The following is a 26,175-nucleotide window of genomic DNA, read 5'->3' as shown; positions in this document are numbered from 1 at the left end:
AACCATCAAATAAAGTGAGTCCAGCGAAACATGAATCCTCACACAACTTGATGGATCATAGTCTCTCTTTTTCTCTCTAAAGCATACTTTTCTTAACATCACTTTATATCCTTCCATGTCACAGAAGTTTGTCCGTTCCTCCCAAAGCACTCTTTCTTCCCTGTCACAAAAGAACCACAATCTTCTATTCTCACCTGCCATTATCAACCCATTATACTATAACGTACCGACCGCCCACGGCTAATGGCCCACCCACACCCGCTCTCTCGGCCTGTGGGCCCCATCCCATCTGACGGTCGGTCCGTTAATTTTTGAAGGCTCGAAATCATTGTTTACTGACCCTGCAATCACCACCCGACCTTTTTCCCATGCTTTGGCCTCACTCGCACGCTATCGCGAATCACTTCCCGATAGGTCACCCATCCTTCCATTACTCTAGCTCAAGCACGCTTACCTCTGGAGTTTTTTCAGGATGTGCTCCGAAAAAGGTAAGTCAACTTTGGTGACATAGGTAGCCAAATCAATTCTCTTAAGCCTTTTCACATATCACAACTCGGGATGTTACGTATACATCCCCCACACGGATATAAATACACACGCTTATGGATTTGCATGGATCGATCAACTCTATATCTCTCTCTCTCTCTTATAAATACTTAACAAGAGAGAAGAAGATAGATAAAGATGCCTGATTGGGGACCGGTTTTTGTCGCGGTGGCGCTTTTTGTGTTGCTAACTCCGGGAGTGTTGATTCAGATTCCAGGGAAAAACAGAGTGGTTGAGTTTGGAACGTTTCAGACAAGTGGTCTTTCCGTTATAGTTCATACGCTCATCTACTTCACGCTTGTTTGTATTCTCTTGCTCGCTATTCAAATTCACATGTACATCGCCTAATCTAATAAAATAAATGAATCTCTCCATTTTTTTTGTACTAGCTTAGTGTATTCTTAAAGTTATATATATCGTCAAGTTTTATTTTACTTTGAATTGTGTGTAATTCGCAGTTTGTTTGATACATATATAAGAAACAAAGTGGTCTCATATCTACCACCATTTTATGACATCTGTGTATGTAAGGGATGTATAGAAGTTATATGATATATATACCGTTCAATCTAGTTCTGGATTTTAATTACGGTTTATACTTCTTTTCATGAGATGGACAGGAATATAAATAATAAGTTTTTTACTCGATAATTCGGTTTGATCTAGTTAAATCATCATTTATGCATGTGGGCTCATTCATATGTTCTTGCTTAGCGATATATTAGTTGTTCAGCCAAAAATGATTTTATGTGGTATATACTATCAGAAAATGATATATCAAAAGTATCCAGATTGTTCTCCTGACCAAGAAAACTTGCTGGATTTGAATTAATTCTCATTAATTTCAGCAAGATTTCATATGAAAATAGAATTTGTATTATTAATCTTTACAGTCGGAATACATAGGTAAACTTTTATTGCTTTGATGGTACTATAATATTACAGTAGAGATCAGTTTTAGTAACTGTAATATTAGGAGTGTGAGTTCGGTCGGTCCACCACCAGCTTTTTTTTTAAACAACGGTTATCATATTAAAAATGGAAAAGAGTTGGGCCCGTAGGCAGGTTTTAAACAGAGGGAATTACACAGCAGTGGGTTTGAAGGGCCTGTTTAGCTAAGAAATCAGTTTCCCTATTCTGAGAACGAGGGATGAACTGGAAACAGATAGAGACGAAGAGAGAAGAGAGGCGATCGATGTCTTGGAGAACGCCGTAAACCTCTTTGATCCGACTCTTGTTGACGATAGCTCTGATGAACGTTTGGCAATCCGAGAAGACTGTTGTGGATTGTACTCCCGCTTTGATCAATTCCTCAATGCCGTTCCGGAGAGCGAGCGATTCAGCCATAAGGGGAGAGTTGACGTTGTCGAAGATCTGTGAACCTGATCGGGCATGGTGCGGGAGGTGTTTGTTAAGAATCCATGCGGTTCCCGCTCGCTTAGCTGTGGAGTCCCAGACGGCGTCGACGAAACAGGGGTTCTCAGTATCTTAGACTAATCAACCTGATTGGAGCAGTTCTTTGCGGTATGTTTGGGTTAGTCGGTCCACCACCAGCTAAAAGATTAAATATATTCCGTTAAAAAAGTTACTACAAAAATTCAATAAAAAAGTTACACGATTAAATTAGCATTAATAATCGGCATCAGTATTTTCGCGCCTTCCTAAGTACTTTAGATTAATGATAACCACGAGATTATTTAGATAAAAATTAAAACACCCCCATTACTCCATAACGTTCGTCCTCTCTAGATTCTTCCACCTCATCTCTCCTCCTGTCCTTTTCTATACTCACCGCTCTCTAAAAGGTTACTTTTACACGACAACAATGACGGATTGGGCTCCGGTTATCGTCGGCGTCATCTTGTTCGTGATTCTCTCGCCGGGTCTTCTCTTCTCGTTGCCCGGAAACAACCGAGCGGTAGACTTCGGTAACCTCAAAACCAACGGAAAAGCCATAGCTGTTCACACTCTCATCTTCTTCGCCATCTACTCCATTTTGATCATCGCCGTCAATCTCCACATCTACACCGGTTGATTCTTTTCTGGGTCTCTCTCTGTTTCCCTTGTTTGTATGGAGTAAAGGTGTACCCTTTATGGAAAACGAGTCTATCAACTCTGTAATTTAGGGGTTTTATTTACCTTTAATCTATAGTTTTTTTTTTCTTCTTGTTGATGTTGTAACAAACAGACATGATGAAAGTTGTGTTTCGTACTTGTATTGTAATATTTACTTCAGTTTGCTTTTTTACTTTAAAGTCTCTTTAACTCTGTTTATTTGCTCAAATTCAGACAAAAGTTGCTTACTTTCTGTCATCTTGGTTTAGACATGTTGAACGAGAGATTTGTAAATTACATTAGAGTTTGTAATAAAACTCCGTTTTTTTTTGTTACGTACATTTACATGATATAAGAGAGCAGAGAGATCAGAAATGGATGTGAACTTGTATAGCGATCACCAAGATTGTGAGTATACAAAAGTATATAACTGCGTGAACCAAAATAGCGATACCGCTCGTGCTCATGTTCCCGAACTCAACCACTCTCGTCCTTGCTGGAATCTGAAACAGTAGGCCTGGTGATAGTAGGATGAACAGAGACACCGCTACAATCACTGGCCCCCAGTCTGCGCTCATATGTAATGTAACGACGGTTTTTGATCTCTTTGCTTCTTAGTGTTTGTATTGAAAACGCCTCTTGTGAAGTGTATGTGTGTGTGTAAAGAGTGTTTGTTCTTTTGCTGATGAAGATGGAGTCAAGTGGAGAGTTATGTAGAAGGTGATCGACGACTCTTTTCTGTCGCTTTTCTTGGTGGCTAAGTAGAGAAGGAAGAAGAGGTTAAGATTTAAAAGCTTAGTGATAGGTATTGTATTTCTATATTGGCTTTAGCTTTTTGTGAACTTTGGGGATGATTGATCAATCAATTGTTTCAGTGCTCTTTCGGTAGAGTTTTTGCATTTTTTATGTTAAAGAGTTTGCTCTAAAGTAGATTACTACCTCTAAAGATGATACCAAGATATGCGTCAACTTGATAGTTTTCTTAGTAGTTTATGTTTCCTTTTTGTTTGTTTCTCCTTGATCAGTGACACCGGACCGATTGAATCTGGTCTGGTCTAAGAAGCATCAAGTTCAATACCTCTGTTTCTTGTGATTTCTCTATGTTGAGTTTCATAGCTTCTAATCTTTGTTAGAGTTCAAGATCAATAGTCAAAGTGGGTCGTATCATCAGTTAGACATTTTAGTTGCGGCAGTGATTCGTTTGAAACAGAGATGAGACAGTTACGAGCAGTTTAACACATATGCTTACTTTGAACTGTTTAATTTGAGTAATATAGAAGCTTTATTATTAATTGCCTTAAACTAGACTACATAACCTTTTGACAACACAATAATAGATAGTGATTTTATAGATTACATATAAGTTTCATAGGAGAACATCAATGTAGGTTTGTTGCAATGTGTGTTGATCTTCAAAGTTCAAGAACAAGATCTGCACAAAAAAAAAAAAGCAAACGTTATGAAAAACTCTTGAAAGACGGAAATAAAACAGATTAGTGTTCAAATGTTGTGTATAGGAAGGATCTTGACTTACACTCTGCGTCAGTCTTGATCCATTTTTCTCTTTTCCTGTTCGCTTCCGAGATGGAGCTTGAAAACGGACGTGGAGTCTTGAGATTGGAGCCGTTGGTGCAGCTTCTTCTGTCATCTATCTCGTTATCGTCTCTTGCAGGTGTACAGAGAACAGGATGGACTTTACTCCGGAAGTTTTGAACATTCTATAACCAAAACAAACAAACAAAAAACACATTAACTTTCATAATACTTTTGACCAATATAGATTTGAAAATGCTTGAAGAAAAAAAAAGACAGAACCTTTCTGATGTCTTTCTTCTTGTGCATATAATCATCATTGTCATCTTTTATTGTCTTTGAAGAAGACATGTAGAGCTTCTCGAACACCCTTTTAATCAAATATCCTGTGCCATGTTTCTCCATGGTGTTACACTCTCCGTCTACCGTCTTTCTTCTCTTGAAAAGGCTTGTAAGTAAACCCTCTTTCTTCTTTACTTCTTTGCTGCTCTTTGTAAACTCAATACGTTCTTTACGTACATCAACTGATTCTCTATGTTCTTTTGCATTCGATCTCTCAACCTGCTTACTGCTACTATCCTCCGGATATTCCTCAAGCAACTTGTCTACCTTCTCAGTAATGAGCTTTGCAATATCTTTGTGTACTCCGCTTACATCTTCTTTTGCAACTGAAGTGAATCTTGGTGTTTCAGGATCTCTACCGAGCGTCCCGATCGTTAGAAATCCACCGAACCCGTCTTCATGATCAAACTCGAGTTCCTCATCAGCTTCTGGTGGTTTCGGGTCATGAGATGGTCCATAGAAGGAGAAGGAGAAGGAGTTTGTACGGATGTCTTGGACTTCAGATGAAACCTGAGCTCTTAAGCAACAGAAATTACCTGAAAGATTGGTTGTTCTTTTATATATATAATTTAACCAAAAGCATATTATGTATAACGTTGTATGAAGATGAAGATTTAAAAGGTTTTACGTAAGAGAAAAGTTTTGCTATCATATAATCAAACCTTTGAACTCCTTTGATTGGTCTAAACCGTTTTGCTTTATAGTTCGAATCCAACTTAGCAGCTGCAAGAGATGGAATATAAACACAATTAAAGCTCACAAAGAGAAGAATATTTTGATTAGGCTTGGAAAAATGGAATATGTATACGCACCTTCATGTTTGTCTTCGCTTTCTTGCTTCTACTGTTTTTCTTTTAGTGTTCTTTTGGGTTTTGTAGCTATATATATAGGGTATTAAGATATGCTTGCATATCGAGCTTAGTATCAACTGTGAATATTTAATGTATATATGTTTAGGATGATTTCCATTGATGTCTATATATGTGGTTATTGGATAAAGCAAGTGTATATCTATTTATCTAATTGTGACAGAACTATCATATGGTAATAATATTATTTATACGTGTGATCATGATTTATTCTACCAATTTTTTTTAATTATTTACATATTAGATCATTTTAACAGAACACACAATCACTGTTTTACCCTTGAATATTTTTAAAATTTTAGAAACTTTCTATTTTTACTATAACAATTTTTTGTCTGGTTAAAAAAAACAAATTTTTGTTAAAATTTTATTATTTAAACAATTTATTAAAAATATACATAAATGTTAACTCAGTTTTAGCCTTAAAATAAAAAAAATACAAATTGAATTTATTATATTCTGTAACTCCAACATTTTTAACTTAAACAAAAATAAATATTTTATCACAAAAACAAAAATTAAACAGGATTTTTATTAAATTAGATTTTGTAGAATACATTTTTTATTAAATTATATTTTGTAGAAATGTAATTTCACGTTTTTAAATGTGTGGGTAAGAATCTAATCAATTTGTTGTTATTGTCCGTCTTCTCATGTCGTATGTGTTGATGAGAGAATCTAATAAACGACACAAGTGTAAAAGAGTTTCGATAAGGACCAGAACAATGATCGTGTGATCTGCATTCGTCGTGAATTTCTTACGTGGGCAACGTCTGAAAATGTATTATTAGCACGTAAGATGGGACGTTACAGAAGTAGTGAAGTGTTTCTTTTGAGCTAAAAGATATGCTTAATACGGAAGTGTCTGGCTGAGGTCGAGACTAAAGAGAGTCATAAGCCACTACTTCGCCTCTATTTTGTTCGGACATGTTTGCGAACTTCTCTCACAAACAGCCACGTGTTGTATCATATGACATGACAAGACACGATACGATACAGTCGTAACTAATTGAGATCATAAGTGTGTACTGCTCATTCTTATTATTATTATTTTTTTTGATTAACCTCGGGTATCTCAGGTCCATGGAGAGGCCCAGACTAATCTCCAAGAAAAGGTGCAGCCCATGGATAGACTCTCTCTCCGGGTATTCAGATGGACCCTAAAGCATATGCCCATATCCGTGTTAGGTGACCACGATAATTGTGACTTAGGGTGTGACTGGTAACCATTGAAGAACATTAAGAATGATTAGGAAAAGAATGAATAGGAATAAAATTTTGAGAATGGTGAGGAATGAGGGTTCCTTATCAAAATTAACAAGGAACAAATTTACATTATAATTCTCTAAAAAAAGGGAATGAGAAGGAATGAAGAAGAAAAAATATTCCTCATGAATGGTAACATTTTTGAGGAACTTTAAAGAATGTAGTGTTCTTCTTCGTTCCTTTGGTTACCATTCAAACTTTTAGTTTCGCGGAGCAGGTGGATCAAACCTGAAACGTGTTGGCGTCTCAGTTCCGTCTCCTTACCACTCGACCACAGTCACCCGGTCATGTACTGCTCATTCTTGCATGCTTCTTTCCTCCAAAAGGAAAGTGATATATCTTTAAAAGGAATGCTTTCTATCTTTAAGTAAAAGGCGTGCAAGCAATGGAACTCTCTAGTTCTCCGAGAGAGTCCCACTTGCGACCAGGTTTTTGTCCTGGCTCTGCCACGTCTCCGACATTGGCTATATTTTGTTTTCCTTTGGGTGCAAAAGGCTAAAAAAATTTGTGTATAATTTTAAGGGAAAATGATAGATGTGACCCCAAAAGAATAAATATAACCCAATGATGTGGTGGATCTATGGGGAAACGATTAATGTTAGAATATATTAACAAGACGACGTAAGAAATATAATATGTTGAAACCAAAACTTATATAATAAGACTTCAACACTCTGGTACGTTGTGTGTAGTAAACAAAAGAAGAAAGAGCTATATTTCAATGTAAGCGTTTATTTAAGATCTTTCTGATCGATACACATGGGGATTGATTTGTTCCGTACGCTCATTTATCATCGCACTATTGCACATGCGAAAACCTGACAAATGAAATAGTTAATCAAAACGTGCTTAACATCCCTCTTGGTCCCCTTTTTATGTTGTATTTTTCTCACATTTCTTGTAGTTGAGGTTTGCGAAGTTTAGGAGCCACCAACACTTCCGATCGATGAATTTGCTAAGACGTTAAACTTCATGAACATTTTTGTTGGTTAAGTTTTATTATCTTTTCAACGAATCCAAACTTCAATCCAAAATAATTATGTAAGAATCCTGATATTTTCTTATCGAATGTCAATCTATCACATGAACTGCAACTGGAGCTTGAGATGTTAACTAGCATGGCCTAGTCCAGCAATAATCTTGGGCCCAACAAGCAGAATAGTTGTAAAGTTTAGTGTAGCAAAAGAAAATAACAAATACATCTTTATAAATAAACTTGAGCTCAACAAACAAAATAGTGTAGCATGACCTAGCCTAGCAATAAACTTAAGCCCAGCAAACAAAATCTTGGTGGCATCTACCACACTGAGTAGCTAAACATGGGAATGGAGATCCCTAGATCAACGACGATACCAGATGCATTGTAGCCGGAATCTGACAAGACCACGACAAGCATGAACCGAAGTGGAAAGGGCAGATTTGAGATCTTTTTCCTTTTATCAGTCTTCATGAGGAGTGTATTGATCCAAATATCAGATATATTGAAGTGATAAGGTTCAAACTTAGAATAAAACTGAAAAAGGCTCCAAAATTACATAGTACAGATGTTGGTGACACATAAATGACGATAGTCACAATACATGCACAAACACAAACACGCTAGACTTATGATACATGTCATGACCTTTATACTCATAATTATACCAACATTTATGTACAATATTGTTTTCACCTCGATGGAATTAAGAAACCTGTTCAAACAATTTAAAAGAAAATATATAAATGTGTTTCATACGCTTCGACCAATTTTTAATATGAACATTCTATATGATTTTCTAGCTGACAACGCCATTATTCTAGAATAAACCAAAACAAAAAAGAAGTAACAACTTACAATGATCCAAATTTGCCAAGTAGTTCTCATGAACGATTTGTTAATAAGATAAGCCAGGTTATGTAATAATTAGATATATGATAGTTGATGTGAAATTCTGGCTAATTAGTTGGCTTAATTTTCTTACAAAATATAGTTTTGTTTTCACAACAAGTTCATACATTGAAAAGAGTCGGCAATTAATCTGAAAAGTTGTTAAGGAACGGTAAACTTGTAATGATGAAACTGCACACCCATCTCAATCTACCATAATTGGGGCACGATTGGTGGAGATAATTGTGGCACAAACTCTTGAGATTGAGTAATGTCAAATACTTAAATCATTGAGGAAGAAAATAGTCATATGAAAATAAAGGTGAAAGGTAAACATAAACAAAGGATAAGGACTTGGGTTGAATAAATTGGATGAAGATTTTATCTTGATCGAGGCTAACCAATCAAATTCCACCAGTTTCGAATGGAGATTTAAATGAGAAGTATAATTATATTTGATTTATGCACTTATGAACGATTGAGATTAATTAACAGCCATTTTCTCCAGAGTGTTTTCTTTCTAGATGTTCACATATATAGAAACACAAGGGGGAAAATGAATATGTGTAGCAAGTCGATGGTTATACACTAATACGGGAAAAAAGATTTACGTATGGTTTATAGACTGGACTTGTGTATAAAAAAATGATACGACTCAATTGCTAGGTGCAAGACGCCATAGACGAAACCTCTCCCTATTATATTTGGAGATGGAACTTGTTAGTAGGCTATGAAAACAATCCTTACGAGTTACGAGCAAGACCCCTTGTTGTCATTATAAGACGAGAAACTTCTAGATTTTCGTTACTCCACAACCTAAATGGGTCGAGTGAAGGATGCACACCTAGCACATCATCACATTTGGATTTAGATGGTCGCCATACAACTGCTAAATTCCATTGATTTGTATATTGATTAGAACTAAACTACAATTGTAGTTTAATGTTAATATTTTAAAGCTCAGTGTGTGTATACACGTTCATCTTGAATTCGATATTCTTGAGAACTAAACTATCGATACTTGGCTAATATAAACTTGAGTTTTAGTTTAAGTAGTTAACATGGTGGACAGTAACAAACAATAAGTTCACCCTATGACATTAGTCGAAAGATATTTCAAATTTGGATCATACAATATGGTACGTTTTTGAGTTACTCCATTCTCTAATACTATATACGTTTTTCCAAAGTCGACCGGATGAGCTGTAGTACATGTTAAAAAAACTAAATTACACTTACTATGAAGTTTCAAGATCAGTCGTGGAAGGTGGACTGAGTCATGTTTTTAATTGTTTTTGCTTAGATCATCTTCAAATTAATTGTATAATATTATATAGTATGGTAAAATTAGGGGAAAAACTAAAAAGGCAGCTAGGAAAAACTGAGAATGGAAGGAAAAAGGGTAATGTGATGGCATATATGGGCGGGCCCTTGCGTGTCTTTGCTTTTGGAGCATAATTCAATCGAAAATTTCACATGCACCAACTCAAATTCTATATTTACTTTACTCCACCGGTCCACCAAGAATGAACCATGCCGACTATTAATTATCAATTATATATAAATACTTATAAGTATAAACGACTATAAAAGTGATAAATTCTACCACCTCTACAGAATAAGATCACGGTGTCTAAAAATACGATATTGACTGTTGTGATAGATTTACCACCTCTCAAAGTCTTCGTTTTAAGGGTACGACTGGTACATTAGAGCGTGGTTATCCCTTGATCCTTAAGTGTGATTCTTAATGATTATTTAATATTTTTAATGTATTTAAGTGAGGTTAAGAACCATAGTTAAAAAACTCCCATTTGGAGTGCTCCAATGTAAGTTTCTTAATTTTTTTTTTTAAAGATAAAATTTATTTATTAATTCAAACATATTAAAAGATAACATTTAAAACATAGATTTTTTTTTAAAAAAAACATAAAAATAAAGACTAGTACAATAATCGAGAATAATTTGGAAAAACATCTGAGCTCAGTAGTTGTCTCCAGCACGTCCAAATTTACACCATATATATTCAACCAAATCAGCTTTGAGCTGTTGATGCATTTGTCTATCACGAATTCTAGTTCGAACACCCATCATATTGGCGATATTTGAAGGGATATCTGTAGAATACGTGAGATCGACATGTAAAGTTCCGGTATCTTCTCCTTGTTGGAACTCTGAAATATCAAAATGAGTGTATCCATCTCGTTCGTCTTCTACTATCATATTATGAAGTATGATACATGCTCGCATAATCTTTCCAATTTTGGCTTTATCCCAAAAAAGTGCGGGATTTTTAACAATGGAAAATCGAGCTTGCAAGACTCCAAAAGCACGCTCGACATTTTTTCGGACAGCTTCTTGATGTTGAGCGAATAAAGCCGCTTTCGGACCTTGTGGTATTGGAATAGATTGGATAAAAGTTGCCCATTTCGGATAAATACCATCGGTGAGATAGTAGGCCAAATGATACCCTCTTCCATTGACAGAGAAAGTAACTTGCGGAGCTTGACTTTTTATTATGTCATCAAAAATAGGTGAGCGATCAAGAACATTGATATCATTTAAGGTACTTGGAGGTCCAAAAAAACGCATGCCATATCCATAAATCATACGAAGCAACTGCCTCTAACATGATTGTGGGTTTACCCGAACCACGTGAATATTGACCTTTCCAAGTGGTGGGACAATTCTTCTACTCCCAATGCATACAATCGATGCTCCCTATCATCCCGGGAAAGCCACGTTGCTCACCAATATAAAGTAGACGTTGAAGATCAGCCGGTGTTGGTCTTCTGAGGTACTCATCGCCGAATAAATATATTATTCCTTCCACAAAATGTTCCACACACAACCGAGCTGTCGTGGCACCGAGTCGGAGGTATTCGTCAACAACAACCGGATTTTATAAATGAAAAGAGCTACCGGATTTTATAAATGAAAAGAGCTACCGGTTGGCTTTTAATTGCCTTTACTCTAACAAATTTATTAAATTTGATTGCCTTAGCTCTAACAAATTTATTACCAAGCAGACTCCCCTAACACGCATTAATCAGATTTGAGAGCTATCAGAAGCATTCATCACCAGCACAACCACAATATAACAAGCATATTCACTACCCTACCCTAACTCTAACCATCACCTAACTATAACCACCACCAAACTGTAAGCATTTATTAACATAAGTAATGAGATCAATTTTGCACACTAACCTCACCGACAGGGGGTGATACGCCTCCAAGAGCTTTAAGAGTGGCGTTGAGATGAGTTGAGAGCTACTGGTTTTGATACGCCTCTTGTGTTTCGCTCCTTAAGTTCTCACTAATTTGTGCATTCTGATCTTTCCCTCCTCGCATGATTCATCAATGCAAACCAAATTAGCAAAGCACATAGTGTAACAAAGAACCATATAATCAAAAATAAGTGTCTTCATATTCATAACACCTAATTAAATCACCTTTGAACTTTAGACATATGATCAATCAAAACCGATAGAGTCTGTTGGGAGACTTCTTCCTCTCCAGAATAGCCGATAGAGAAATCTTCCTCACACTACCTGATCAGAAAATAAAAAAGGGATTCACCTTTGAACTTTAGACATATGATCAATAAAAACCCTAATTGAGATTAATACAAAGAAGGATGAGGTGAGAAAGTTAATTACTTGGGTAGTTGATCTGGAAGTTGAATAGATCGTGAGAGCCATCTGAAAGAGCGACGGAGTAGACCGAGAGAGTCGTCGCCCTCTCCATCGTTCCTCTGACATCGAAGACGACAGAAGACAGAGAAGTCGCCGTCAAGTCTCCGAGAGTCGTCGATCGTGGTGGGTTTCCACCGTTTCTTTCACGGCGAAGATGAGAGAAGACAGAGGCGACGCCGTGAGAACCGAGAAACTCATCGATCGTGGTGAGTTTCCACCGTTTCTCTGACGGCGAAGATGAGAGAAGACAGAGGCGACGCCTTGAGAATCGAGATACTCGTCGATCGTGGTGGGTTTCCATTGTTTCTCTGACGGCGAAGATGAGAGAAGACAGAGGCGACGCCGTGAGAACCGAGAGTTCGATCGTGGTGGATTTCCACCGTTTCTTTGACGGCGAAGATGAGAGAAGAGAGAGGGGACACCGTGAGAACCGAGAGACTCGTCGATCATGGTGGGTTTCCACCGTTTCTCTGACGGCGAAGATGAGAGAAGACAGAGGCGACGCCGTGAGAACCGAGAGACTCGTCGATCATGGTGGGTTGTCATCGTTGATCTCACGGCGAAGAGGATAGAAGACGGAGGAGAGGTCGACAACATCGACAGAGTCGTCGATCGCTTGCGGAGAAAACGAGAACAGGAGAAGAAACGAGAGATAAAATGAGAAAAAAAATGAAAAAAAAATAGAGGTTGTTTCAGTCTGACACGTGGAAGAAAACACCATTTAAATTCGGTTCCCAAAATAATCCCTAATCAAAGATCGATTATTTCCTTTTCTTTTATTTTACATTTAATTAAATGAGCTTATTTCATTAAGGACTCCCTCAAGCACCAGCGATATTCATGGTTTTATAGAGTAACTGAGCGATACTTCAGCTAGAGTAATTAAGAGGTAAAATACTGGAGTAATAAAGATAAGAAAAAAGAAAAGTCAAGAGTAATTTGTTTTTCACCTCAAAAACAGTGAGAGAAAAAAGGGAGGTATATACCTCTATTTAAACAGTATCAAACGTAATAGAGAAAAAGCTGTTTTCATCTGATTGGTAAAACTAAGTGGAACTAAGTGGAAAAATAATTCTCGCTAGAAAAATTAACGCTACATGTACCTTTCAATCACACCCTAAGTGTGTAAATATTTTTCTGAATTAAGTTACAAAAAAGAAAAAAAAAATTGTCTGACTACTAACCTAATAAGTCAATATGCTGACAAAAAAGTCAATATGTATAAGTCAGTCATACTGACAATTATGGATATATAATGTGGTAAATCTTTATAAATATAAATTTGTAACGGTATTGTAAAATAATCCCTTATATATTAATTTTGAGAATCATTAAATTATTAAGTTATATATCACCTAATTAAGATGTCAATTTGGCTCACGTGGCAGCATAAAAATCAATTGAATAATTTGTAGGTCCAAAATCCAATTGGTAAGGAACATTATATTAACCTAAAATATAAGAAACATGAATTATTTCCTTAATTAAATAAAATCTACGGTGTTACCTAATATGATTAACATATATGTGACAATTAATGATTATAAATAATAAAGATTTTATAACAATTTTTGTATCCTTCCTTTTTGTTTAATTTTATATTGTTAAAATAAATTAAGCAATCACATTAACCACATAATAAACCAATTAGGAATTTTCTTATATGTTATATTTTAATTTTTTTAAAACGAATTTAAATTACAGAAAATGTTAAAAATCCTTTTGAAAATTTTGTGATCAATAGTTTTTTTTGTTATAACAAGATACAATGATCATAAAATCGTATTAATATAAATTTTTAGTTAATAGATATTCGTATTAAATAATATATATATATATATATATTAATTTTGTTTAAATTAAACTATGTCCGTTTAAAAATACATAAATATGTTAATTTTGAAATTTGCATCAAAAATATATCACATCGAAAATTTTGGTATTAATGGTTTAATTTTTTTGTTACATCAAATATACAAATGTTAATAAAACCATATGAGTAAGAAGTCTCAATAATAAATATTTATATTAAAATATACTACATATTTATGTCAATATCATTGAAATATAATTATATACCATATAAAATAAATAAAATGATTATTTTGATTTATTTACCATAAATATATTGTAAATAAACAAGAGGTATTATGTTGATTTATGTGATTACTCTAATCTCCTATATTTTAATTGAGAAACAACTCAACATGTTTAAGATTTTATTAATTAATATTGTTCGAAAATCTTACAAGGGATCAATACAGCTAAGATTTATTTAGAAGCTATTGAAATCAGCTAGCGAGAACATGGATTGCACAACAAATTTGCTTTCCTAACCCTAACCCCCTTTCTATTTGTCACAACACCGACATAGAATATTTGGAAGTGTCGATTGACAATTTAAAATGATAACTTTTTATGTCCAGTCCATTGTTTTCCTTAAATAGGTTTAAACATTTTTGCGTACCCAAAATCAATATGAACCATCATCATTTTCGTTTAAAATTTTGTCACAATAAAAATATAGGGTTGGGCAAAAAATTCGAATCTAAAAAAAACAAACCATAACCAATCCAAAAATAGTAATGAACTTTAGCCAAAATTGGTTAGATATCCGGATGGATTCAAAATTTTGTTATCTAGAGAACCGGAACCGAACCCGATTCGAACCAAAATATTTTGGCTATCCGAATATATCTGAACCAGATTTATATATGTAAATATATTAATTATTTTTCAATTTAATATCTAGAAGAATATACAAAATATAAGATATTTTTAAGTTGTCCAAAATACTTGGAAATATATACAAATAGTTATAAGTACATGTTTAAAAGCTAAACGATATTTAAAATACCTAAAATACTTAAAATATCTTTTGATTTCCTATCCAAATATTTAACCTAAACTAATTTTATGTTAAGTTTAAGTATTTGGCATACATTATTCAAATTTATATGTTATATTTTATTTTTATTTTTTAGATTTTGAAAAATTAAAGTATATATGAACTTTAATTTTTGGAAAAAAAAAACTAAATAGGTTATCCAAACCCAAACCCGAACCAAACCCGCAAGAATCCGAACCGAACCAAACCCGCAAGAATCCAAACCAAATAGTACTCGAATGTCCACCTCTAATCAAATGTAGAAAAAAATTATTGATAACATAAGATAAAATATTTAAATACAATATATTTTAAAAAAATTCACCCTGCATTACTTATACAAAATCTTGGGGATGGAGAGTTCATTCATTAGAAAGTCTTCAAACAGTCCTACCAAAAAAAAAAAGAAAGTCTTCAAACATAACACTTTTTTTTTTACCAAAAAAAACCTAACACATTCTCAAAATTAATTATTACTCCTTAAAGATTAGCCAAGAGATCATTTAATATGTATCAAGAGTTTTAGATAATTTGGCAGGTACAGTAGAGTATTAAACGTGATTATGAGCGCCATTAATAATTCATGCCTTTAATCATCAAGAGTAGTTAAATCAATTAGGATTAATTGAACTCCAAGACTTAAGTTGAATGATGATACTAAAAAAAAAAGTTGAATGATGATACGAGAGGTGCAAGTAAATAGAAAAGAGAGTGACGGTATGATGTTGTCGGTCCATAAATGATGGAACCTCAAAGTCATTCAATCTCTCTAGGGCTTGCCCTACAAGCTAACCAAACCCTCTGTGGACCTGACAATTTTCGAATAATACCATTGATCCATTTGAAAGACTAGTACTTCCTTCTTTGAGAAGACGTTGACGTTGACTCTGACTACTGTTTTAGGTAAGGTACGTATCACTACGTAAATTGTTTCTTCTTTTCATTTTCTGTTTGCTTATGGTAAAAAGAGACTATTTAGTATTTACCATGCAATCTTGTATCCTAGTATATAAAAAGTAGTATTTTATGATTTGTGCTAACATCGTAGCTAAGACTAAAAGCCTTAACAACATTAATTTTTATTTCTCTCTTTTTTACCGTTTGTGTTTAATCATATCGTTTAACAACAATGTGTAATACTCACTCCGTTCCTTAAAGATACATATTTTAGAGAAAAAATTTGTTTCTAAAAGATTCATTTTTTACATTTTCAATGTATGTTTTATTAACTAATTGCAAACTTTAAAAATCTTAATTGCACTAATTGATTTTTTATTGGCTTAAAATTGTGGAAACAAGATAAACACAAAAAAATATGCAAATTTAATGTGTTTTACTAAAATGTTTGAAAAACCTAGAATTTTGTAAATTTAATGTGTTTTACTAAAACGTGTGAAAAACCTAGAATTCAGATCTTTTAGGAATAGAGGAAGTAGAATTTTTTGTCGAAATAGGTGAGAGCGAAAAATAAAAAGTCACTGTCTTTCCACATTCTCTGGTCGATGGCCTCTGCCGTTGGTACTATGAGAGGGTGGTTACCCATTTCCTTCTTGTTTCAGTATTTTTTATGGCTTGCTTATTAATCTAGAGGGTTTTAGATCTGGTTGGAAGCTTCATTTTTTTGTGTTGAAACAGAGAGTCTCAAATTAGAATTTATGGCCCTCGATCTCGTCAGATCTACGGTATGTGGTAGTGGATTTATAATTACCGGCTGGTTTGAGTAAGACGCGTAGACAGCGCGTGGTGAGCTCCTACATATGTCAATGGCAAGTTTTAGTTGGATCTGAAGGGGGGCGGTGGAGCAAAGGCGCTTATGAGACACAATCTACAGCAACGGTTTTCCATAAACTATCGATCTGGTTTGTTCTTTCTATGGTATTAACTATGTTCATGTTGTCCGTGTATGTTAGTTTAAATGTGTCCAAGTATGTTTTTACCTTCGGGATTGTATTTATGCAATCGCCGCTTCTGGCTCCAGGATTGTATCTCTAAACCGTCCGCTCAAGATTATGATGTCGTTTCATTACGACATCCTTTGTAACTTGCCTTTTGGCTTACCTAGTTTCAAATCAATATAGACAAAAAAATATAACAATGTGTACTATTAGATATGTCAGAATTACCCATGACCTACAAATAACCCATAGATGATTAGATCTTTCATATCTAACTAACTGACTTCAGAGAAAGAATCAACATGATCTTTGTAAAATAATCATTTAATATATCGACTCATTGTTTGAATGAGATTCTTAATTACTATGGCTTTTATGAATGTTAAATAAGAGAAGAGACATATACCATATTCACTAAAAATCACTAGATTGGAGCAGTTACAAGAACGTTCACATTAAAATTTCAACTTTTTCTTCCATTAAGAAGTCTTAACAAGAGAGTTACTGGACTAGACAAAAGTCATTGAAGAAGTGGGGCGTGAAGTGGCATTTCTTAGATATTATCATTACTTTTGTTTCAAAGGGATTAAATGTGAAACGGTCACACTGCTTTTTCTTTTATGGGGTTATAACTTGTTTGGTTACTTTGCTGGTTATAGTTCTCAAAAGACAGTGTTTGGTGAGAAACCAAAGTAACTCACTATCTCTCTGTTATGCAACAAACAAACCACACCCAAAGTTAAAGAAGAAGAAAAAGACAAAACTAAAGTCTTCAGCTTTTAAATGTTTTCTCATTTCTTTTTTGACCCATTTTAAGATGGAAAGATGATAACTTTTCCTTTTATTCTCCTCCATTCTGCATCGGGATCTTACGGGGTCTCATTGGAATTATAAAAAACAAAAAAAAAAAAAACACTGTAAATTTTTCCTCAAAGTCGATACCTTTTTTTCTCATCGAAGTCACACACCACAATTCTCTCACAAACCCTTAAAAATTGAATCCGAGTCCGAGAGAAGAAGAAGAGCCTGGACCCTCAAAAGTCCCCACACAAGTTTTTTGATGGATCCCAAGAACCCAAACCGCCACCAAGTACCGAACTTCTTGAACCCACCACCAAGACACCAGAGCATAGGAGATGCTTCCAAGGACGACAATCATCATCATTCCAAACCGGCCGAGGTTAAGGATTTTCAGATCGTGGTCGCTTCCGACAAAGAACCGAACATCAGTAAGAAGCCGCAGCAGCAGCAGCAGCAGCAGAACCAGCTTGGTCCTAAGAGAAGCTCTAACAAAGACAGACACATCAAAGTCGAAGGCAGGGGTCGGAGAATCAGGATGCCTGCTCTCTGCGCCGCTAGGATCTTCCAATTGACTAGAGAATTGGGCCACAAATCCGACGGCGAGACAATCCAGTGGCTGCTTCAGCAGGCTGAGCCGTCGATTATCGCAGCCACCGGTTCGGGAACCATACCGGCCTCTGCTTTAGCCTCGGCCGCTGCTGTATCCAGCCACCATCTTCAAGGTGGGTCACTCACTGCTGGTTTGATGATCAGTCATGAGTTGGACGGTGGTGGTGGGTCTAGTAGTGGGAGGCCAAATTGGGGTGTTGGCGGCGGAGATGGAGTAGGAGGAGCTTCTAGGTCGAGTTTACCAACAGGGCTGTGGCCAAATGTAGCTGGGTTTGGAGCTGGTGTGCAGACCACTGGGATGATGAGTGATGGAGGTGGTTACAGAATTGGGTTTCCTGGGTTTGATTATCCTGGTGGAGCTATGAGTTTTGCGTCCATTCTTGGTGGTGGTAATAACAATCAGATGCCTGGACTTGAGTTAGGGTTGGCTCAGGAAGGGAATGTTGGTGTCTTGAATCCGCACTCTTTTGCACAGATTTATCAGCAGCAGATGAGTCAAGCTCAGGCTCAGGGTAGGGTTCTTCACCATACTCTTCTGCATAACCCATCACATGAGGAGCATCAGCAAGAGAGTGGTGAGAAAGATGATTCTCAAGGCTCAGGGCGTTAATTTAAGCTTTTTTTAAAAAAACATTGGTTTTCTCTTGTGGATTTGAAAAGCTTTTGGCTTTTTGTTTTTGTTTTGTGATAATATTGTTGTAAAACTAGCATGGAGAAGAAAAGAAAAAGGTTCATACTGAGTGAGAGTGAAAATCTATGCTTATTGAAACCTCTGATACTTTCAGAGGATGATGATGATGCAAGAGAGACTCCAACAGCTTTTTTTTTTGAGTGTTTGTGGCATTTCCTTTTTTGCAGTTGTTGGTTGAAACTTGCAGGTTGAGGTTGTTAATAGATATAGCCAGAGATTGTTTGTACCTTTATTGAAGCTTTGGAGTCTTAAGATATAGGCTTGTTTTTTCACTTGTTCTGTGTGTTGTTGCTTCTTTCGAATATCAAAGAAACTGGCTTTTCGATAGTACAATGGTAATGCGTACTTTACCTTCCATCACATAATGAAGATTACTGTTTTTACAAAGACGGAGGAAATTACTTTAGCTTCTTTTGCACATTTCCAGAGATCCTCCTTTTCCACTTTTCTGCATGTTCTGGTTCAGTGTCTTTGAGCTTCAGTGGAGTTCACTATGATCTTACTTGTTTTGTTCTTTAACTCTTACATGCATATAGGCATGCAGTTCGATTTCTTCTGTTAGTTTGGAATTTGGTTAGTCTGGGTCAGTCCAAATCGCAAAGTGAACCAAAAAGAAATTCAGTTTGATTTACAGTTAGTTCGTTTCAAAATATTCTACCGATAATTTTGGTTTTTATTTAAATTTTTGGTTTAAATTGAGTAGAATTCGAAAAATTTCGGGTAAGTTTAGTTGTTTCAATTAGTTCAGTTATTTTAGTGTAGATTTTGGTTAGTTCGATTCGGAATTTTGGGTTAACATAGATATATTTATAGAAAACCGAAACCAATTTTTTCTAGTTGCCGAACTGAGCCGAAAACCAGACTTTTCGGTTTGATTCTGGTAATAACCGGAGGCCTACCTGCATTCATGGTACTGCTCTCAGTATCTTCGGTGAGAAATATAACCCACGCTAAGAAAAGGGTCAAGTAATCGTGTTAAAGGCCCATAAACAGTTTCATCTATAGCTCAAATAGAGACGCCGTTTTTGTATTGATCATTTGAACTACGAGACGTTTCGACGCAGAGTAAACGACGCGCATGCTTATAGAGAAATGAGGAAACAGTGTCGAAAGATCGAACGCGACCTGTGACCGGTCAGAGCAAAGCGGAACCAAGTCGAAGAAGGGAAGAGTGATTCTCATTCGCTTCCATAAAAAAAAAAACAAGTTTTCATTTTTGTAAGATTGAACAAGTCGGAGAAGATATGGACAACAAAAACGTCGTCGTTTGCGACAACGGCACCGGCGTATGCTTCTTCTCATCTCTCTGTTTACGTGATCCTGTTTGCCGTTGTTTCAAAACTCCCAACCCTTTGATCCCACGAGCTCTTTAGTTGAATCTGATCAAACATTACATTGTCTTCCTTATAAACAAAAAAAAAAAATCTCACCTTTGTTTCCTTAAACGGATTTGTTTAGGATCTGGTTGTTTAATCTGAAATTTTGCAAAAAAAATTGAAACTTGGGCGTGTGTAAATGATCTTTATTCTGAAATTCGGATCGAAGCTTAAAGTTTGAGCTCCGATGCGTTTACTTTATGTTCTTGAGTCTTTGATATCTGATGTTGTTTCTTGGCGATTTCAAGTATGTGAAGTGCGGATTTGCTGGAGAGAATTTCCCGACATCTGTTTTCCCTTGTGTCGTGGGAAGGCCGTTGCTTCGGTATGAAGAATCACTCATGGAGCAGCAACTGAAGGTTCGTCCTACATTGTGGCTTTTCCTCTTACAAAAAGTTTAGATCTTTTACTTGAAATAACATTTTGTTTCATTTAGGATATAGTTGTTGGGGAGACTTGCGCTGTGCTCAGGCATCAACTGGATATAAACTATCCTGTCCACAATGGTATTGTCCAGAACTGGGAGGATATGGAACATGTTTGGGATCATGCTTTCTACAACGAGTTGAAAGTACTCTTCCTTCTCTTCCTTCCGCAATTGGGTTTGAATGACTCTTAAAACCCCTTTGTTATGAACAGATCAATCCATCAGATTGTAAGATACTGCTCACGGATCCACCACTTAACCCCTCCAAGAACCGCGAGAAAATGGTACGATACTTTGTCAAGTCTTGGTGGTTGTTGGAGTAGTAAGTAACTGATTCAAGTTGTGAAACAGATTGAGACAATGTTTGAGAAGTACAATTTCGCCGGCGTTTTCATTCAAATCCAAGCCGTTTTGACTCTGTATGCTCAAGGTGCTTATTGGAGATTCTTCTTGAAGGTTTATGTTTTCTTTTATGTGTGTTGTATAGTCCACCTGTTCAAAAGAATCTATCTGCTATTCGTTTTTATTAATCTTCTTGTGTTTGATTATTGGTTTCAGGTTTGCTAACTGGTTTGGTTATTGATTCTGGTGATGGTGTTACTCATGTGGTAAGCTACAAAAAGAAACGGTAACTTTTAGATCGAGTTTTGCTTATAAAGCACTGAACCGTGGTCCCTACCATCTTAGGTTCCGGTGGTTGATGGTTACTCTTTCCCTCATCTTACCAAAAGGATGAATGTAGCTGGCAGACACATTACAGCTTATCTTGTTGATCTTCTTTCTCGGAGAGGGTGAGAAACCGATTCACAAATTCAAATTCTGAAACTTTATTAACATTTTGATGATATATGATGTGAGCTAAACACAAAGTCGTTTGTTCATCAGATATGCGATGAATAAAACGGCCGACTTTGAGACTGTTAGGGAAATTAAAGAGAAGCTCTGCTATATAGGGAAAGCGACCTCTTCCTAGTTCTCATCTCAATATATGTGTAGTGATTAATTACAAGAAGTGGAAATAAAATCTATTTGTTTGCAGTTATGATTATAAGAGAGAGTGTGAGCTTGGTCTGGAGACAACCATCCTTGTTAAGAATTATACTGTGAGTTCTCTGTTCTACTATTAACCTGCTTATGTTAAGCTAATAGAATCTAGATTCAAAGACATATTATCTCCCAGTTAATTGTTTTCCGGACAACTAATTTGTTGAGGGTTTTGTTCTGTGAGATCAGCTTCCAGATGGGAGAGTCATCAAAGTAGGCACTGAAAGATTCCAAGCACCTGAAGCGCTTTTTACACCGGTATACCTTAATCTATGGCTTTGCCTACTTTCCTTTCTCTCGTTGCTCATCACATAACATAATATTTCCTCTTTTAATGGGTTTTTAGGAGCTCATTGATGTTGAAGGTGATGGAATGGCAGACATGGTTTTCCGCTGTATTCAAGAAATGGATATTGATAACCGCATGACCGTACTTGCGCCTCTCACCCTTGCTTCTTATTTCAACAACTAATCTTAATTTTTCTCAAACCCTTTGCTCTTTTCTTTTTATGCAGCTCTATCAACACATAGTTTTAAGCGGAGGAAGCACCATGTATCCAGGATTACCTAGCCGGTTTGTCTCTTCTTCTTTTTAGTGTGTGTGTGTTTCCAAAATCCAACAAGAAGCTCGATGTCTTACTTTGAATGTGTTATGTCTTCTCTTTGTTTCAGTCTAGAGAAAGAAATCCAGGATCGGTATCTCGATACAGTTCTAAAAGGAAACAAAGATGGCTTGAAGGTAAACTATCACGTTGAGTCCATAATCAATTTCACTGCCATGTTTTTTTTTAACATATTCTTTGTGATGTTTTGGTCAAATCAGAAACTCAGATTGAGGATCGAGGATCCACCTAGAAGGAAACACATGGTATACCTCGGAGGCGCTGTTCTTGCAGGAATCATGAAGGTAAAAAGAGGCTCAATGCTTTCTCTTTTGTAACATGGAACCTTGTAGTATGTGAAATTATTATTTTAAGAGAAATGTTGTTGAACGGTTTGTGTTGCAGGACGCACCAGAGTTCTGGATCAATAGAGAGGACTATCTGGAAGAAGGGATTGGTTGCTTAAATAAGATGAGCCAAGCTTGATGATACTCTAAACATCAACTCTTAAGCTTAACTTGAGGACCGTCATTGTCTTTTTGTTTTTTGTTTTTTGGGTTAAACGGAAACGAATTTTCATTCATTGATTAAATAAAAAACAATATCTTCTCCTTGCTACTAGACAATATCTCTGAGTAGAAGCAACATGGACAATAACAGTGAAAGATAGCTTTGTTGTTTTGAAACTCTATTTCTTGCCACACAAGGCAAGATCTCTCTTGAAGGGTCTGAAATTCAAAGCATTGAATCCATAGATACAGAGACTAGACCGTTTAGACTTGAACACGACTTGATCCGTCGTGGTTCTATAACCAGGTATGTTGCAAGAAAGATCCGAGGAGCTTCTTCTTCTTCCGACCAAACTCGCTTGACAGGAACTCGCGAGACTATCCACGTCAGCGCAATCTAGAGAAGTTATGGCTACCTTGTAGAGACCGAACTCGTCAGTGGTTCTGTTTGCAGAGAATGTTACCATCTCGTTTGTTCTCGACGAAGCTGATTTGAATCTGCAGAGTATTCTCACATCCACGCCTGCATCAAGAAAACGTTAGAAACATAGTTTTTTTTTTGCAAGAGAATCTTCTTAGTGATGTTTTTGTTTTTGTTTTCTCTTAATTACCGGACATGAAGTAACTGTGTCTGGAGAAAGTGTTGTTGGAGCAGACATCGCAGTAAACAAAACCCATTACAGTTACTTCTGCATTTGGCTTGGCTGATGAATGTTTTGGAGAAAGCGAGTTTACTAACATAAGTTGCGGAAGAACAAACAAAAACATTATCAACTTCTTCTCCATCTTGACAACAAGTTTTGCTTTTTGTTTATATGGTTGAAGTAAAAAAGAGTGTGGAACACTGTGTTCACTGAACTAGCTTCATGCTTCAGTTGTATTCACTTGTTCCTTTATATACAGAGATTTATGCAGACGTGTCTCTTAGCATTGATTTTGAGGACAGCATAGAGAAAGTGGTGGGGGAACAACGAGAGAAGCGCAAATGGAGTGAAGATTATAAATGAGAGGAGAAGAATAGAATTGAATGCAAAAGCAGAGAAGATAGTGGAAACACACTGACTGAAAGTGAAGGTTATAAATGAGAGAGTTAAGTGGAAGATAGTGAAAAGACAGTGAGAAGTTAGGTGAGAGGACAGTTAATGAGACCTCATGCTCTTTGTTTCTTCTGGAGTTTTGTGTATAATTCCCAAATATTGGCTATCTGTAAAGGAGAAAGTGGAGAGAAAGGTAATGCCACTTATGTCTTATGCATGGACCATATACTTTGCATATCAAAAGTGTTGGTACTGGTTCATTACTGGTTTTTGGTTAGTGCTGGACCGGATAAAGATTTGTTGGCACAAGGTTTGGGCATATAACTGATAGAGAAAATGAACAGGTCTTACGGTGTAGAGATGAAAAGAACCATCCAACAAAATATGTTACTAGAATTCTTGGAAACAAAAAAAGAATCTACTCTTTATATTAAGTTGCTCCAAACAAGAGTTTTCATCACAATGCAAGAGAGAAAGACTTCAAGAAACGCCATTGATGAAGCTTTCTTTGAACTTTTGATGAATACAAAACATGAAGCGTGAGAATGGTAACTTATGTTTTTAGGGTCTTCTAGCAAAAACCACAATGAAACAAGACTTTAAAGACGCTTCTAAAGTCTTCTCTTTCAGATCTGAGGTTTGGGACTTATTCTTCTTTCACATTATGGTACATGAGCAAAGGCTTCTTTGTGGAGATTCTTCATCTTCAATTTTCTTCTCTGCAATGGACGAAAAGATAACAAAAACAAACCTCAATGATATTAGGAGTTTTGTACTGTTTATCTTTCAAGAAGTCCTAAGCATTCATTACACAAACAAGATGTACAGGAGATAAGAAATCAAAGAGAAAAAGACCTGGTCTTGCTTTTGTTGGAGACAGTTGAACGACAACGTGCATTGTAATGACGGATTTAGGGAGATCGTCAAATGGAGCTTTACACTGAGCAACAGTTTTACCATTCTCCAAAATCTTACCAGCATTTATCAGCTTGATGTCACTAGCTGCTTTTGGAACAATCTTCTTGTCTAGCAAACAACACATTCAAAAAAACCCCAAAATTAGATTATTATTAGTCAACAACTACCAGTAGTAAATAAAAAGTTTGAGACATGAAACTGTGTTCATCCTAGAGTCTCTAAAGAGATGTTTGGTAGGTAAGGACAAGTGATTAGTAATACAGTCAGATCTATTACTACTAGCCTACACTTTTGTCTGTCAAGCCACAACTGAAGAAGCTGTTCGAGAAATGAATGAAGCAAACCTACTCTGACACAAAGTATAAAGCAATCAAGAGAACTTGGTACTAAAGACCTCTAAGCTCACCTTTAGGCCATTCAGAGACGAGTCTCTCTTTGAGCATTGCCACAGTGGCGGTTGGAGAGTACTGAAACGGACCAACATCAGAACCGTCATATAACCGGAATTTAAGCTCTACCAAATCTTCCCCCGGCATTTGATTTCTCTTTTCTCCCAACAAAACACAGACAAAACTCTCAGATGTATGCAGAAGACCTCAGCTTTCCCTGTGATAATATGAGCAAAGAGAGATTGTCAATTCTAAAGGATCAATTTTGAAACTTCAGTTACTGTCGACAATCAAGAACTTGGACCATAGAAGAAGAGCGTTCATCAACTACTACAAGGAATTAACAAAACCCATTAACAATGAAGAAATATTTTCTCAAAAATCAAAACTTTAATAACTCATAACCCACAAGACAGAAACATTACTCGAACTACACATTCAAATCAATCTCCAAGTCCGTTAAATTTCTCAATCAGTAGAGTTTATTAGACGCCAAGATCCTATAAAGAGAATGTTTGAGAAAGATAAAAGGAGAAAGGGACACTAAAACTAAACCTTAGGGGGAGAGAGGGAGATCCAACAAGCAGCAGAGTCTTCTGGGTTTGCTAGGGTTGACGTCTCGAGACTGGGAGATCGAAAGAGGTAGGAGACAAACCCTTAAAAGGGTTATGACATGACCTTCAAAGTCTTTGGTCGTATTGCTCTCTCTGCTTTTGTGATGTTTCTTCTTCTGGATTGCCGCGTTACAGGGAATCCCTGACAAGTAGAAGAAGATAAAGACAACAACTTTGTGGAAAAGTATGCTTTTTTTTAT

At 36.1% G+C, this 26,175-nt stretch overlaps 7 protein-coding genes across 7 annotated transcripts; 3 read left to right on the top strand and 4 right to left on the bottom strand.

Moving 5' to 3' along the window:
- The first annotated feature begins 684 nt into the window (after window positions 1-684).
- On the top strand, window positions 685-2,581 carry LOC106376968. Its single transcript, XM_013817112.3, has 3 exons — window positions 685-881; window positions 1,272-1,273; window positions 2,352-2,581. Exons 1-3 carry the CDS (start codon window positions 685-687, stop codon window positions 2,579-2,581), a joined length of 429 nt encoding a protein of 142 aa, XP_013672566.1.
- A 41-nt stretch (window positions 2,582-2,622) lies between these two features.
- LOC106376967 lies at window positions 2,623-3,483 on the bottom strand. The gene has a single exon (XM_013817111.3). The coding sequence runs from the start codon at window positions 3,177-3,179 to the stop codon at window positions 2,970-2,972; it is 210 nt and encodes a 69-aa protein (XP_013672565.1). The 5' UTR covers window positions 3,180-3,483; the 3' UTR covers window positions 2,623-2,969.
- Window positions 3,484-3,505: 22 nt separating this feature from the next.
- Window positions 3,506-7,371, bottom strand: LOC106349292 (protein LAZY 1-like). Its single transcript, XM_048762092.1, has 5 exons — window positions 5,289-7,371; window positions 5,139-5,199; window positions 4,417-5,012; window positions 4,136-4,319; window positions 3,506-4,033 (listed from the first exon to the last, which is right to left on the bottom strand). The coding sequence occupies exons 1-5, from the start codon at window positions 5,292-5,294 to the stop codon at window positions 4,014-4,016; spliced, it is 867 nt and encodes a 288-aa protein (XP_048618049.1). The 5' UTR covers window positions 5,295-7,371; the 3' UTR covers window positions 3,506-4,013.
- Window positions 7,372-17,611: 10,240 nt separating this feature from the next.
- On the top strand, window positions 17,612-19,331 carry LOC106376970 (transcription factor TCP20-like). The gene has a single exon (XM_013817113.3). The coding sequence runs from the start codon at window positions 18,019-18,021 to the stop codon at window positions 18,976-18,978; it is 960 nt and encodes a 319-aa protein (XP_013672567.2). The 5' UTR covers window positions 17,612-18,018; the 3' UTR covers window positions 18,979-19,331.
- An 856-nt stretch (window positions 19,332-20,187) lies between these two features.
- Window positions 20,188-23,126, top strand: LOC106376971 (actin-related protein 2). The gene is made up of 15 exons (XM_048762091.1): window positions 20,188-20,345; window positions 20,684-20,794; window positions 20,872-21,006; window positions 21,075-21,146; window positions 21,214-21,292; window positions 21,421-21,470; window positions 21,550-21,653; window positions 21,748-21,816; window positions 21,902-21,965; window positions 22,096-22,164; window positions 22,253-22,336; window positions 22,422-22,480; window positions 22,579-22,645; window positions 22,730-22,813; window positions 22,914-23,126. The coding sequence occupies exons 1-15, from the start codon at window positions 20,304-20,306 to the stop codon at window positions 22,992-22,994; spliced, it is 1,170 nt and encodes a 389-aa protein (XP_048618048.1). The 5' UTR covers window positions 20,188-20,303; the 3' UTR covers window positions 22,995-23,126.
- On the bottom strand, window positions 23,074-24,231 carry LOC106376972. Its single transcript, XM_013817115.3, has 2 exons — window positions 23,629-24,231; window positions 23,074-23,540 (listed from the first exon to the last, which is right to left on the bottom strand). The coding sequence occupies exons 1-2, from the start codon at window positions 23,801-23,803 to the stop codon at window positions 23,197-23,199; spliced, it is 519 nt and encodes a 172-aa protein (XP_013672569.2). The 5' UTR covers window positions 23,804-24,231; the 3' UTR covers window positions 23,074-23,196.
- A 222-nt stretch (window positions 24,232-24,453) lies between these two features.
- On the bottom strand, window positions 24,454-26,166 carry LOC106376973 (membrane-anchored ubiquitin-fold protein 4). The gene is made up of 4 exons (XM_013817117.3): window positions 25,917-26,166; window positions 25,379-25,578; window positions 24,910-25,080; window positions 24,454-24,773 (listed from the first exon to the last, which is right to left on the bottom strand). Exons 2-4 carry the CDS (start codon window positions 25,506-25,508, stop codon window positions 24,712-24,714), a joined length of 363 nt encoding a protein of 120 aa, XP_013672571.1. The 5' UTR covers window positions 25,509-25,578; window positions 25,917-26,166; the 3' UTR covers window positions 24,454-24,711.
- Between the last annotated feature and the right edge of the window lie 9 nt (window positions 26,167-26,175).

This window comes from Brassica napus, chromosome C7, assembly GCF_020379485.1.
Source record: "Brassica napus cultivar Da-Ae chromosome C7, Da-Ae, whole genome shotgun sequence".
NCBI classification, from domain to species: domain Eukaryota; kingdom Viridiplantae; phylum Streptophyta; class Magnoliopsida; order Brassicales; family Brassicaceae; genus Brassica; species Brassica napus.
Note: the sequence above shows the minus strand (reverse complement) of the source record. Positions and strands in the feature narration are given on the sequence as shown.

Coding starts and splice junctions, on each gene's coding strand:
- LOC106376973 (XM_013817117.3), bottom strand. CDS start 25,508: ATGCCGGGGGAAGATTTGGTAGAGCTTAAATTCCGGTTATATGACGGT. Junction 25,081..25,378: donor CGTCTCTGAATGGCCTAAAG/GTGAGCTTAGAG, acceptor GTTGTTTGCTAG/ACAAGAAGATTGTTCCAAAA. Junction 24,774..24,909: donor TCCAACAAAAGCAAGACCAG/GTCTTTTTCTCT, acceptor CGTCCATTGCAG/AGAAGAAAATTGAAGATGAA.
- LOC106376967 (XM_013817111.3), bottom strand. CDS start 3,179: ATGAGCGCAGACTGGGGGCCAGTGATTGTAGCGGTGTCTCTGTTCATC.
- LOC106376971 (XM_048762091.1), top strand. CDS start 20,304: ATGGACAACAAAAACGTCGTCGTTTGCGACAACGGCACCGGC. Junction 22,165..22,252: donor CTGAAGCGCTTTTTACACCG/GTATACCTTAAT, acceptor ATGGGTTTTTAG/GAGCTCATTGATGTTGAAGG. Junction 22,481..22,578: donor TATCCAGGATTACCTAGCCG/GTTTGTCTCTTC, acceptor TCTTTGTTTCAG/TCTAGAGAAAGAAATCCAGG.
- LOC106376968 (XM_013817112.3), top strand. CDS start 685: ATGCCTGATTGGGGACCGGTTTTTGTCGCGGTGGCGCTTTTTGTGTTG.
- LOC106376972 (XM_013817115.3), bottom strand. CDS start 23,803: ATGGAGAAGAAGTTGATAATGTTTTTGTTTGTTCTTCCGCAACTTATG. Junction 23,541..23,628: donor ACACAGTTACTTCATGTCCG/GTAATTAAGAGA, acceptor TTCTTGATGCAG/GCGTGGATGTGAGAATACTC.
- LOC106376970 (XM_013817113.3), top strand. CDS start 18,019: ATGGATCCCAAGAACCCAAACCGCCACCAAGTACCGAACTTCTTGAAC.
- LOC106349292 (XM_048762092.1), bottom strand. Junction 5,013..5,138: donor CCAATCAAAGGAGTTCAAAG/GTTTGATTATAT, acceptor CCAATCTTTCAG/GTAATTTCTGTTGCTTAAGA. Junction 4,320..4,416: donor AGAAGAAAGACATCAGAAAG/GTTCTGTCTTTT, acceptor TTTTGGTTATAG/AATGTTCAAAACTTCCGGAG.